Genomic DNA, 13,240 nt, shown 5'->3' on the forward strand with positions numbered 1-13,240 from the left:
ATGACCTATGTGATATAAAAAGGTGAATGTCTAGTGACTCGAAACACGCTAGTAAACAGAATTAATTTTCTTTCGTGATGAAGATCACAAATTTCTATCTTAGAAAAAAGAGAGACAAAGACAGAGCAAGAAAGAGAAGACATATTCGCATTAATTAATACGTATAATTAATAAAGTGAAATAATTTCACAACACTGCACGCGTGTGATTTATACGAGCTAAGCTATACGTTGAGTTAGTCTCTTGGCCACCATCTCTTTAATCGGATTCAGGTACCACTGACCTAACAAGGACATACCGAGAACGTGCGGGCGGCACATACTGGCAACTTTGTCCACGATCGCTTTACGAGCAGTGTGTAGGAGGTACACGTATTCGCCAATTTCGAAATGCCATTTGCAAGAGGTCATATAATAGTAACGTACTCGGAGATACTTCCGTTTGTACTGTTAAATCACATAAAATTCTTCAACGTTGTTCAACCACTGTAGAATCGTCGAATCCGGAATTTTAAATTTTTCAAAAGATTCAAAGACATTCCTTATCTTGATTTAAAATTGGACGTTCGATGATGATCCTGATATTTCAGCAAACTCTTTGGATGCTCAGATTCCGTATCGATCTCTCCGTCTTTGCACGGAACATACTGCGAGCGAGGGAAGAGTGCTGTGTGTACCGAGATAGAGAGGAGTTTGCTTATAGAACTCATACTCACCTATCGAGTGTCTTCAGGTTCAAAATCAGAGGTTGCTCGGAGTTGGTGACGTCGCGACGTATCCGGTTGCGATGTCGTTTCAAGGCTACGGTGTCATATATGGCTGCCTCATAGTACCTGATATACGAGCGCGTGATATCTGGAAAGCACACAATGAGGAAAACGGATGTTCTATTAGTGGCTGTCTAAGAAAAATGCATTGCGCAAACGGTAAATCGCGCGAGTCACGCGAAGATGAGTTGCGTCGTAAAGATGCGTTTGTATCAGATGTGACCAAAAGCGTGATTGAGAAGACAAACAAGCGTTCATGATTCTCAGATAAATAAAAAGAAATCGTCCCATTAACTTTCTTTTTTATAAAACGAAGAAAAAGGAACGCAACATAAAACTCATTCGAAAACTGCAAAAGATTCATGTCATTAGTACTAGTAGACTTTTTTCCTACAAACAAATGTACAATTATAAATGCAAAATTATTTTTAAAAAATATTTTTTAAATTCCTTTTTATGTTAAAGAAATTTCTATTATGATTAAAGAATGATAATTTTATACCGTTATTGAGAGTTTATTTTAATAATACAAAATTAAAAAAAACCGATCCAGACTAGTTTTTCTAACATATCGTAGTTTTTTTTCGTTATATTGTAATTGAGTTCTGCCACGTGATGTAAACGCACCTTAAAGCATGTATAATTCGCGCTTGATTGCTCACAATGGGAAAAAACACGATGACTACACCAGCTTTTTTATCTACCAAGATCATTGTATAAAATTAGGTATAATATAATTTATATATACCGCGTGAAAATAGAAATAAATTTTGACATTTTTGTACCTTGTCTTCATATTTAACCTTTGAGTGAATAGGTGGTCACAGAGAGAGCTGCACCCCCATACATAATTATTTTAAAACCTTATTCTACAAAAGAAAAATAAAAAGTACCGTCTAGAAGGTCTTAAAATTCATTATTTTTATGTTCTTCTATCTCATAAAAATATAAAAACAATATAAATTTAATCCTATACATATTCTATTAAAAAATATATCTATATAAAAATAAAATTTGGGGTATTTTTTTTCTAAGCACCTATCTACTTAAGGTTAAAAGTTCAAAATTAGAAACTATAATTTGTTTCTGATCTCTTTCACGACAGTCGCAATTGAATGTAAAATCAAACAGTTTATCATTAAATGCACAATAATAGCTTGAATGAACACATTCATATTTACGGAACTCCTAATTCTGATCGAATGTTTACATGTAATATATTAATATGTTATAAAAATACAAACTTCCACTGAATCCACATAATATCCACATTTACTGCAGATTAAAATTGGATAGTCATATTTAACATCGTGTATACAAAAATATCTATCCTTTCATAGAAATGCAATCTAAATCTCAATCGTAAACAAAGTATCAATGAGAGTAAGTTGCGAAGCTCAAATTTTTAAAATTTCTTTTTTTAATCATTAAAATAAATCTGAGAGCCATGGAAATATTTTGCCTTTTAGCAATGACAATACTTGCAATATTTATGCAGCTACAGTTATATATGAACTCTTTCATTGGATCTCCTGTCGCTAATATGATTTTATATCAAAGACCTTCTTTCACTCTATCAATTAAATCTATTCACTTCAGATGCCGACGTCTCATCGCAAAAGCGCTGCAAAATCAATTAATTTATTTTCGCGCGTATTATATACACGAGACACGATGTGAAATGTTACACTCACTTCGCGAAAACTCTCTTAGTATCTTGGGATGAAAAGATCACGGAAATTTTAAGAGGAAACGAATATTCGAGCATTCACCACGACCACTCGGCCGAGAGAGGTCCTCAGAGACGCGTTTTCAGATCTCGGACAAGTGCAGCAGCCGAAGTGCACTTGTTTTGCGTCCACTTTACTGAGAAAATGCACACACCTTCCGTAACAGTAACCATAAGACTTACGTACCGTAAGAATCAGCCAATTAGAATTAAGAGTTCAAAAGAATTTTCGACTTGTGATTTTTCGATTTGTGATTGGCTGATTCTTACGGTATGTCTTACTGTAACGAAAGGTGTGTACCATGACCTTAACCGTCAGTCCTGTTACTGGATTTCAATATAACAAATTTAATAAAATTCCGATATTTTTATAGTAGTTGTACACATACACATATACACACGCGCGCGTAACTGAAATAACTCCCACTAATCATACAGTGCTATTACTAATAAAAAATTAAGTCGAAATGTATATAATATATGCAAGAGAGCAATTCGCTGATACAGAAAAATATTTTAACGGCACGCAAGTGGCACTTAAAGAACTTAAAAATTAATACTGTTTCACGCAAAAACAAAGATTGAAGAATTCAACGAGTATTTCAGGAACGTGAAAAATAAAATTCTATTTATTCGGTATAATTTTATTAATTATATTATAATTGTAACGCAGCGTTTATTAAATACATGTGGGTGCACAGAAGAATACAATAGAGGCCCTCAAGTGAGAATCTGGATACTCAGTAGTCTTTTCACGATACAATATGGCGACATTGTAGAAAGTATAAGGTGGACTACGGAAACCTATATACTCTGCAATAAAGATTCAAATGTTGCCGCCATATTTGTATCGAATATTCAGATTCTTAAGGATTTCTAAAGATTATTAATGTGCGTGAGACTCTTTTGTTATCGTTTTATTCTTTCAGGGTTCCCACAGAAAATGAATTTGGAAATTCCCTGACTTTTCCAGGTTTTCCAGATGAGAATGAAGAATTTTCCCTGACCAACATAAAATATGACATCGATTATCGGACCTAATGTAAACTAGATTTATTGAGATTTTTTAAAAAGAGGGGAATATTATGTAGACAGAAATAATTTAATTACGACAAGGTCAAATAATAGAGATGTTGGGTAATTGAGATTTGGATAATCAAGGTTCTATACTGAGAAAAAACATCTTAATTTCAAAGAAATATTTCTTTGCTCGTATTCAAACAAATTATTACTTTGGATCAATGAAAATTTCTTTGAAATTAAGATATTTTTTTCTCAGTATAAGTACGTAAATTTTAACATTGGAAGCAGAAGTAGTAGGAAAATAAGCCTATGTTACTAAACAAAACAAAAAATTAAAAGTATAATAAAATCTTGTACAAATTCAGGCTAACATAAAATAAATAAGTGTTGAGAAAAAGAATGCAATTATGTGTGTGTGTGTGTGTGTGTGTGTGTGTGTGTGTGTGATGAAAAGGAGCGATCAAATAAAAATAGTGAATAAAATATAAATTTCAATTATTTTATTGAAATCACTGATTATTTTTATTTTACTGTTAAAAAGTAAACAATACATTTGATAAAATATATACCTTAACTATATAACGTATATATATACCCCGTAACAATGTCAATTAAACTGATTTTGTATTAAATTATACGGAACAAAAAACTTAACATTTTGAGAAATGTCTAATTTATATATTTAAAAAAAGAACAATTACTTTTATTAACAAAATGACTCATGTATAAACTAGTTTATTTTTCAATACTCCCTAAAAAATCGTCCTTATTTTCGAACTGATATTTGGAGCTCATGAATTTTTTCATCTATTAAATCGATTTCCTCCTGTTTTTCAGTGATAATTTTTAATCTCTTTTTTTTTAGTTCATCTATTTCATCAATAATTTAATCTCTTTTTTTTAATTTTCATTTGTTTGTGTTTGTCTTTCTTTTTTTGCTTCTTCAAGAGCTTCACTATACAATGATCTAGCATTTCGTATTTTGAGAATCATTTGCTTGTCAACTACTACATTATTTAAGCCGCCTAACGCTTGTATTGCATCATAAACTTGCCTCTGCGCAATTAAAGATTTAGCAAGTTGATTCTCAACGATAATTTCTTTGTTGATGGAAAATCCTCTTTCTACAAATGCATTTCCATGACTTAAAATGAAAATCTTTTTCAGAAAATTTAAAAGTTTCTCTGATCCATTCATTGTTATAATTAAGTTATACCAAAAATTGTCGAGTTTTGAACGTATTTAACTATAAACGTTAGATATAATGTTTAAAAAATTATAACAATTATTTGGAATAAAAGCATTTTAAAAGAATTGCGAACAAAGTTCAAAATTCCAGATTCTTTTAATTCAAAATTCCAGATTCTTTTATATTTTTTCTGACATTACCCGGTTTTCCCTGGCCAATTTCAATTTCCCTGATATTTTCCGGTTATCCCGGTTTTTCAGATCTGTGGGAACCCTGTCTTTGTAATAAATCTTTGTTTTGTCTCACGGTTTGTTTAATAGCTTTCATCAATTACTTTTCTCAATCTTTTCAATTTTTGTACTAACCGATGAATTTAAGAAATCTAAGATAAGATTACATATTACGTGGTATATCTATATTTTAACAAGCGGACGTTGAACACGTGATTTAAGCAACTTTCGAAGTAAATGGTTCGAACGATCAATGGGGCGAATGCTAAGCGCAATTTATGTCACGTGCTTCCAGATCACAATTACAACACCGTTTAGGATAGCGTACCATTGTTTCTGTAAATACTACCGATCGAACGATCGGGACACAAAAGGAACAAGCTGGACAAAGGCGAGTATCGGACTTTAAGGCCATTACCGACGCGGGCGGACTCCTTCGGGACATCGACCGGCGTGGTATTTCGATATAAGTCATCCGTAGACTCTCACGTGGGTATACGATCGCCACTAAACCAATATTTTTTCAATTTAAACTTTACTAAATCAAACTCGACGATTTTTCAGTGGTGAGAAATTAAATGTACATATCTTATATTTAATATCTTATATAATATTATATAAATATAAATATTATACATATAAATGGCTAGAATATTAACGATTTTATAATATAAGAAAATAACGAGCATTAAGTTTTATATTTATATATTTTGTTCTAAAATCTTAATTTACTTAAAAATAAAGACAATAATATTGACAGATATATAAAAAAAATTTAATATTACAATTCAAGTATTTAAGAACACATACACACACACGCACGAATATTTGAAATACTAAAAATATTTGAATGAGAATGACAAGATACGTTTCGAAAAATGATGGAATCAAACTTTCTAAATTAACATTATGAGTGTTCCTGAATATTATAAAAATAATAATGCATAAAAAATGTGACACTTTAACAGACCTTATATTATTCTATTAAAATTCCACTAATAATTCTCTGAAAAATAATCTTGATTTTCTATGTTCCATCAAAAAATCAAATAATCACGCGCGAAAAAGGATTAGTATGTGAACATTCAATTTTTTCCAACTCGATCTCGAATTCAACATGTGTCCTCGATTTGAAAGCACTTGTCAAATCCAAGGCTCCTATTCTTGAAAAGTATCGCATACGAAAAACTAGGAAAATACTAGTGTACGTAACATATATTATAGTATTTCCCTAGTTTTTCGTATGCGATACTTTTCAAGAATAGGAGCCTAGCATACGAACTTTGGGGACACCGAGTCAATTTTACTTTAACGAATAACAAAGAGAGCTAAATGTGACTCACCTCTATACGGTGGTGCGGGATGAAGGGGAGACGCGTCGACGACGGTCATCGGAATCCAAACGGGCAGCAGCAACAACACAAAGAAAATCGGACACGTCGTGATGGACCATTGACTCCTGCCCCCCACTGTCGCGGTAACCGCGGAGCGCATCGCGGGCCCGCGGGCCCCGTGGTGGTGCCCCGTACGGCCCTCCGCCTCCTCTTCCTCGTCCTCTTCCTCCTCCTCCTCCTCCTCCTCCCCTTCTTCGCCCACGGCCAGGGCCGCAACGCGCATGGGCCTGATGTTCCGTGCCCCGGCAACGACTAATGGCGCTATCTGCCTTTCGTCGAGGAGTCGACCACCGCAGCACTTTGCCAATCACCTACCAAGATCATTTCTCCGTCCTTCTTCTCCGGTCGTTCTCCTCCTTCTCTTACCCCTCCTACCCTCTCTCCGCCACCCCTTTCTCTCCGCCACCTCCTCCTCGTCTTGATCCGTAGGTCGCTCAACCTTTCGACCCCTCTGTCGTCTCCACCACCACCGCGTCTCTCTTCGCTTTCAGCCTTCCTCTTTTTTTATTCTCTTTTTCAGCCGGTTCCACCTCGCTTTACCTTCGACGGCAGATCGACTCCTCCTCGTCGTCCTCTTTCCTCTTCGACGTTCACCACCTTCGACGTTCACCACCTTCGAGCGCCGCTCTCCGGCCGTCGATCGATCCTGTTGACAAGAATGTGCGAATTATCGCAAGTGCTACGAATATATAGCATTATTTTGCAAAATCAAAGAGACTAAAAAAGTTAAATTAAAGCAGCGCTTTCGCGACAACGAATCTTGCTGCGTTACGAAATTACACGTTTGTTTTCATGCACAAGGAAATGATAGGGGTAGCCGAGCGTTTTTTTTTACATCGTAAAACTAAACTTGTAAACTGTAAAAGTTTGAGACGCGGAGGGAGCAAAGAGGACCAAGATAGAGTATTGTCGACTCGGCAATTACGACTAGAGAATTGTTCGTGCGAGCGGTCTCGTATAACGTGGCAGGTTAATGGTAGACATATACGGTATACAGTATATGGGGGACTCCACAAGGGATTGCACAAACAACTCTGCGTTACATTAAATAAGAAAAATATTCCAAACATTATAATCTAATAATGTTTACACTGAAAGAAAATCTTAATACATATTTCTTTGAATAATACTAATAATAAGTAAACGTTTACTTAAAATAAATAAATATTTATTATAGAAAAAATGATAATTAAATCAAATTAATGATTTTTATATCAAATAAATATATGTTTACATTTAGTAAATATTTACTTAGAACTATTCAAACAAATATTTATTAGTTTTTTTCAGTGTAACATTAATAATTTAGCAAGAAGCGACAATTTGATATCAACGAAATGTGAAAATTTAATTTATATAAATACGAATTTTTTCAATATTTACAAAATTTCGTGTTGCTGATTTACTCGTTGAATTGTTTGATCAATCGAGATTATTTCTCGTAGTATAATCTCATTTCATTTCCTAATTCCATCACAGAACTGGATGTGAAATTCGTTTATACATAACAATGCAGTGAGATTATTAATGAGTAACAACGATTAAAAATGCTCGTGAAATACATCAGTTTTACAGCGCGCAAACATTTTGCATTTTTCATGGAAAAAGTTTTGAAACATGTAAATGAAATGCGCGACTGGTACGAGAGTGACTTTCGTATTGTTAATACTCGACGGACGAAACTGCTTTATGTCTCTCTGAAAATGGTGATTTCACTAGTCGAAATATAATTAGCAACAGACACTTTGAATCAGAGATATACGATTCACACATTCACTAAAAATTGATTTTTTACAAAAAAATTGTTTCGAAATTGCCATTTTTGTAAAAAAAAGAAACAATTCTTTACAAAGAGATCGGTTTAAAATAGTCCTTTTTAGTTAAAAAAATCAATTTTTCTCACAAAATAGATCGATTTAAAATTGCTAATATTTAGGAAGATCGATCTTTTGAAAATTGGAACACACATCTCTATCTCGGATACCTATATTCCTATTCAACATTACAAACTTTTATAAGATCATGAAAAAATATACGTTTCACGAGCTGTTTTCTAAAAGTGAATCAAGGGGCTTCAATGCTACACTTATAATTGATCTAATCGATGAATATTTACTGTTTTTCAATAATGATACACTGATTCACTTTTAGAGATTATGATTTTTTGCAGATCGAATTGCATTTCAATCTGCAAGGAACCATAATCTCTAAAGTGAATTAGTATGTTATTACGAAAAAACAGTAAATATTTGCTAATGATTACATCAGTTATAAGTATAACACTGAAGTCAGTAATAATACACTGATTCTCACTTTCAAAGAATGAATAATAATAGTGTCTTGTTATAATTTTTTATTAGAGAATTTAATTTTTCATTTATCTATGATAATGAAAATGCAGAAGTAATGCATTTTCTTTTAATTGGTTATCAATTTTATATTTAATTAAATGTTGTTCAACAATCTCAAGTAACGAATGTCTTAGTTATTCCCATTGATGATTCTCGTTCAAAAAACATGTCGGAATAAACTCAGAAATATGCAACGTTGTGTAATTTACAAAAATGCCACGAAGTACAGAGGTAATAATTAAAAAACTAATACATGTTGAGAAAAATTAAAAAATTTAGTTCAATCTCTACATAATAAAATTGTGTAACTATCATTTATTTTATTTTCAATCGATTGCACTATTAGATATGAAAGGAACAATCAATGGTAACTCAATCCCTTGAATAAAATAACATTTTGTTATTTTTTACTTCCATGTGTGTCAAAATATAAATCGATCTATTTCTGTAATTAAGCTTGATTTCAAAATAAACATCTAATTAACATTATTAATGTATGCACTTAGTAAATAATAAACTAAGTTCTCGACTAAGTTTGACTTAAATACACTTCTTAAGTTAAATAGTTTATAATTCCATTGTTTTAGTTAAATTAACGATATATATAGGAGTAATAGCAACCTATATATATGGAAAAAAAATGATATTGTATGAATAACATTAGCTAACAGCAGTTTAATTGAAAATAATCTTGTTTATTCAACAATAGTATTAATATCACACATAACTTATTAATATTTATTAAAATCACATATCTTATTAAAATTAAATATCTTATTAAAACAAAAGGGCGTGATATATTTGTTTCACTAATAATTTTATGGAATTAATAACAAGATTATTTTCAGTTAAACTGCTGTCGGTTAATGCTTAGCATGTGTAATGTTAATACATTATATTTTTTATGAAAATATTTTAAATTTTAATTAACATTAGTATAATTTAATTATGAATTTAGCGTGTACAGTCGTGGACAACACGATTGCAACACTCTTTTCTTTTCGATGGATTTCGGAATGAAGCCTCCTCACGGAGCAATTGGTTCTTATTTATAGCTGTTCTACAATAGGGTCACAAATTGTAAGCTGTGAGAAATTGGCCAATCACAGTTGAATATGACAAAAATAATCGACTACGATTGATGGTTAATTTTTTATGGCTTATGATGCAGCTTGCGACTCTATTGTATAGAACAGACTTTATGGATCTAACCGTTTAACTATTCAACCGCTTTACGAGCAAGGCTGAATTCCGAAACTCATCGGAAAAAAAATGTTGCAACAATTCTGTCCACGACTGTACAATAATGGCTGCGTTCGTCAGAGAAAACTAATCAATTAGCGCTTAGTGATTTTTTAATATGATTGGTTCCTACCTTGATTCCTACACTTCCTACTACAGTGCTCGGCATTAAGCTGGAAACACAATAGACACAGGCAATAGGCACAGGCAACAGGGAATAACAAGCCGTCCAATCAGAGCTCTGGAGTATAAGTTCGATATTGTATCCCAGAGCTCTGATTGGACGGCTCGTTATTCCCTGTTGCTTGTTGTGCCTATTGCCTGTGCCCATTGTGTTTCCAGCTTTATGTCCGTGTCACACTACGCATTGGAAACTGAGGATTGCGAATTAAGGATTAGAATTCAGCCAAATTAGAACGAAACGGATTAAACTTAAAATTACCTGATTGATCGAATTCCAATCCTTAATTCGCAATCCTCAATCTCCAATACGTAGTGTGACACGGGCATTAGATGCACAATTTCGGGCTGATTCCAGCGAGAGACCCTCACTACCGCTTGAGTCTCAACGGCCGAGCGGGCCGCCGATCGCTCACGTGACGCTCTGGCTCTCTCTCTCTCTCAGGAGCGTCTCTATATCTTAAACGTGCTGAGGTCGTATCTTTCGTTATTAAAGAATATCTTTCTTGCTAAATAATTTTTATTTTCTTAAAAAATAAAATACTATATAGTTATATAATTTTATATAATTATATGTAAAACATTTTTTCTCGGGGAACTCTAATTATTATACACGTATTATTGCTACAATTATATCATTATATGGAGCATATTAATACATTAATGATAGAAAATTTAGTACTTTATTTTTTAAGAAAATAAAAATTATTTAGCAAGAAAGATATTCTTTAACAACGAAAGATATGACCACAGCACATTTAACAATAAGATATAGAGACGCTCCTGAGTCAGAGCGTCACGTGAGCAATTGGCGCCTGACCGCTGAGATTCGAGCGGTAGTGGGGGTCGCTCGCTGGAATCAGTCCGAAATGTGCATCATAAGCCATGTATACACCTAGCGAACGAACACCGAACGAACAGCAAACGCAAAAGTTTATGTTATTATTTGTTACATAAAAGTCGCAGTACGTTTAATTACTATGTGCAACGAACATCGAATTTAATCGAATGCTAGTATTCGGTACAATCAAGAAAAAGAATAAACTGTTCACAAACACAAACACAAACGTCCAATTCGCATTCGGTGTTCGTTCGCTAGATGTATACGCGGCTTAATACCGAGCACTGGCTACGTTTACACCGTGCATTTAGTCCACGGCCTATACAATAGACGTCCTTGTTTATCCTGTATATTAAACAAAGACACCTATCGTATAGGTCGCGGATTAAGCGCACAGTGTAAACGTAGCCACTGTCCTACTAGATTCAGCGAAGAATTAAAAGACAAAAACCAATCATATATCAAAAGAATCACTAAGCGCTGATTAGTTTTCTCTGCTAAACGCAGCCAACATTTTGGCATGCAAAAGAAGGTTCATATATTTTTTTTAAATAAAAACTCGATCTGACAGGCACCTCGAAACGAAACAGGCCACATAGATCCATATACCTTTGCGTATTCCCATATTCGCAAAAGCACAAAATGAAATAGTGGATGCATTCTCGGGAAAGGACGACATGTATGTGTATATGAACTAAATATATACACATATATAAACTTTAACATATGCCGATCTGGCGTGCCGTAGCAACGTCAAGAAACGCACGCTTTAATGGATAAATAAAAGTGCATGCATCGCGACGCGTCGCGTCGCGTTGGCGCGCAAGCTCGACATCACCGGGACGATAATACGTTTTTCCACGATGACACGACGCATAATCCGCGAATAAATCATGTTTACGCTTAAGCTCGTGAGCAATGAACAACGAACGCCACCGCGGATCCTTTAGAGTATTTCGCTTGGGACTTTGTCCCCAAGCGTGACGAAGAGACCGAAATAAGATTTAAGATTACATTCCGAGTTACATTATTGCAACAAAAATACAATCAAAATACAGTGAAAATAATAAATATAAAAGACTTGAGAAAGCTTTATTTTACGTCCTTTTATAACGCTATACTCTCTATAAAATAATTATAATATTTGATAAAAAGAGATCGTGACGAGGCCTAAATTCGAAAAGAGTTGTAAGCAAATTTACATAGACTTCAAAATGTCAAGGTTCCATTGATGACTTTGTTCAAACGTTATTTTCAATCAATTTAACAAACCCGAGTTCCGAGAACAGAGACTTTTGTCAAAAATGGAATCCTTGTTCATTTTCTCGCGTCGCATGTTCTCTTTTCCGACCGGATGTAAAGTTCACAATTAGGTAGGTAGGACGCAATATTTCAAGAAACTCTAAAGTTCGTTGCCAAAATAAATTACGTGGGGCGCTGCAAAGCACTGCGGTCGGATACACTCTCTCGGTACACTATGTAGAGGCGGTCCCCGAGCGGGATAGACACTACATTCCGAAAATGGAATGTCGACGCGATGTTCGTACGAGGAGGAGCTTTATCGCACCTCGTCCGTGCAGGCGGAAGAATGACCTGGTGCGGCGAAAGCCATTACTCGCATTTCGTAAGTCCTGGCACGGCGAAACGGTGAATTTACTGCACGGTTCGCATTTGATGATCATTCCAAGACGAGTCACCCAGCCCAAAGTGAGAAGGAAGTGACTCACAAACGATGTCTCCGTAAAATAATCATCCGCATTGATAGATATGAGAGAGAAAGAGAGAGAGAGAATGCAATATTGCTTTTAATTCTTATAATTAAAATTGTGGAGACGTAGACATTGTTTTAAAAAAGATACTTCTTTAAAAAAAAATTTAAACAGTCTCAGTTTTCATTTTAGAAATGCTACTTTTATAATAAATATTGAATACAATATTTTATAATAAATATTATATATTAATAATGATAATATAACAAATATTAGTAATAGTAGGAAGTAGTACCTATCTATAATATTTATACGAGATCTAAGTATAATAGAGATGCAAAATTACTGTCAAATTCAACTTTACAATCACTTACGGTAAAATTACGGTAAAATGGTAATTTATTGGTAATTTTGGTAAAATTTGTTGTTTCTTATAGTTTTATACACGATGATATATTTTTTTTCTTCTATTTCTATCATTTAATTTTATAAGTTTATAAGGTATGAAAAATATAGTTTAAGACTACCTGTCACACTTTTTATTTTCAAAATTTTAATAATTTATTTAAAGTTTCTCTAGTTACTA

The 13,240-nt window shown here is 33.6% G+C and overlaps 1 protein-coding gene across 1 annotated transcript in view; it reads right to left on the reverse strand.

The window, feature by feature from the left end:
- The window catches only part of LOC108729140 (disintegrin and metalloproteinase domain-containing protein 10), a 74,754-nt gene that overhangs the window by 51,629 nt on the left and 9,885 nt on the right, over positions 1 to 13,240 (reverse strand). Inside the window, 2 exon segments of the mRNA XM_018458111.1 lie at positions 716 to 854; positions 6,281 to 6,977. Of these exon segments, the coding sequence (XP_018313613.1) occupies positions 716 to 854; positions 6,281 to 6,554 (413 nt within the window). The 5' untranslated portion in view covers positions 6,555 to 6,977.

This window comes from Mycetomoellerius zeteki, unplaced genomic scaffold (genome assembly GCF_001594055.1).
Source record: "Mycetomoellerius zeteki isolate Tzet28-1 unplaced genomic scaffold, Tzet1.0 scaffold70, whole genome shotgun sequence".
NCBI lineage: Eukaryota > Metazoa > Arthropoda > Insecta > Hymenoptera > Formicidae > Mycetomoellerius > Mycetomoellerius zeteki.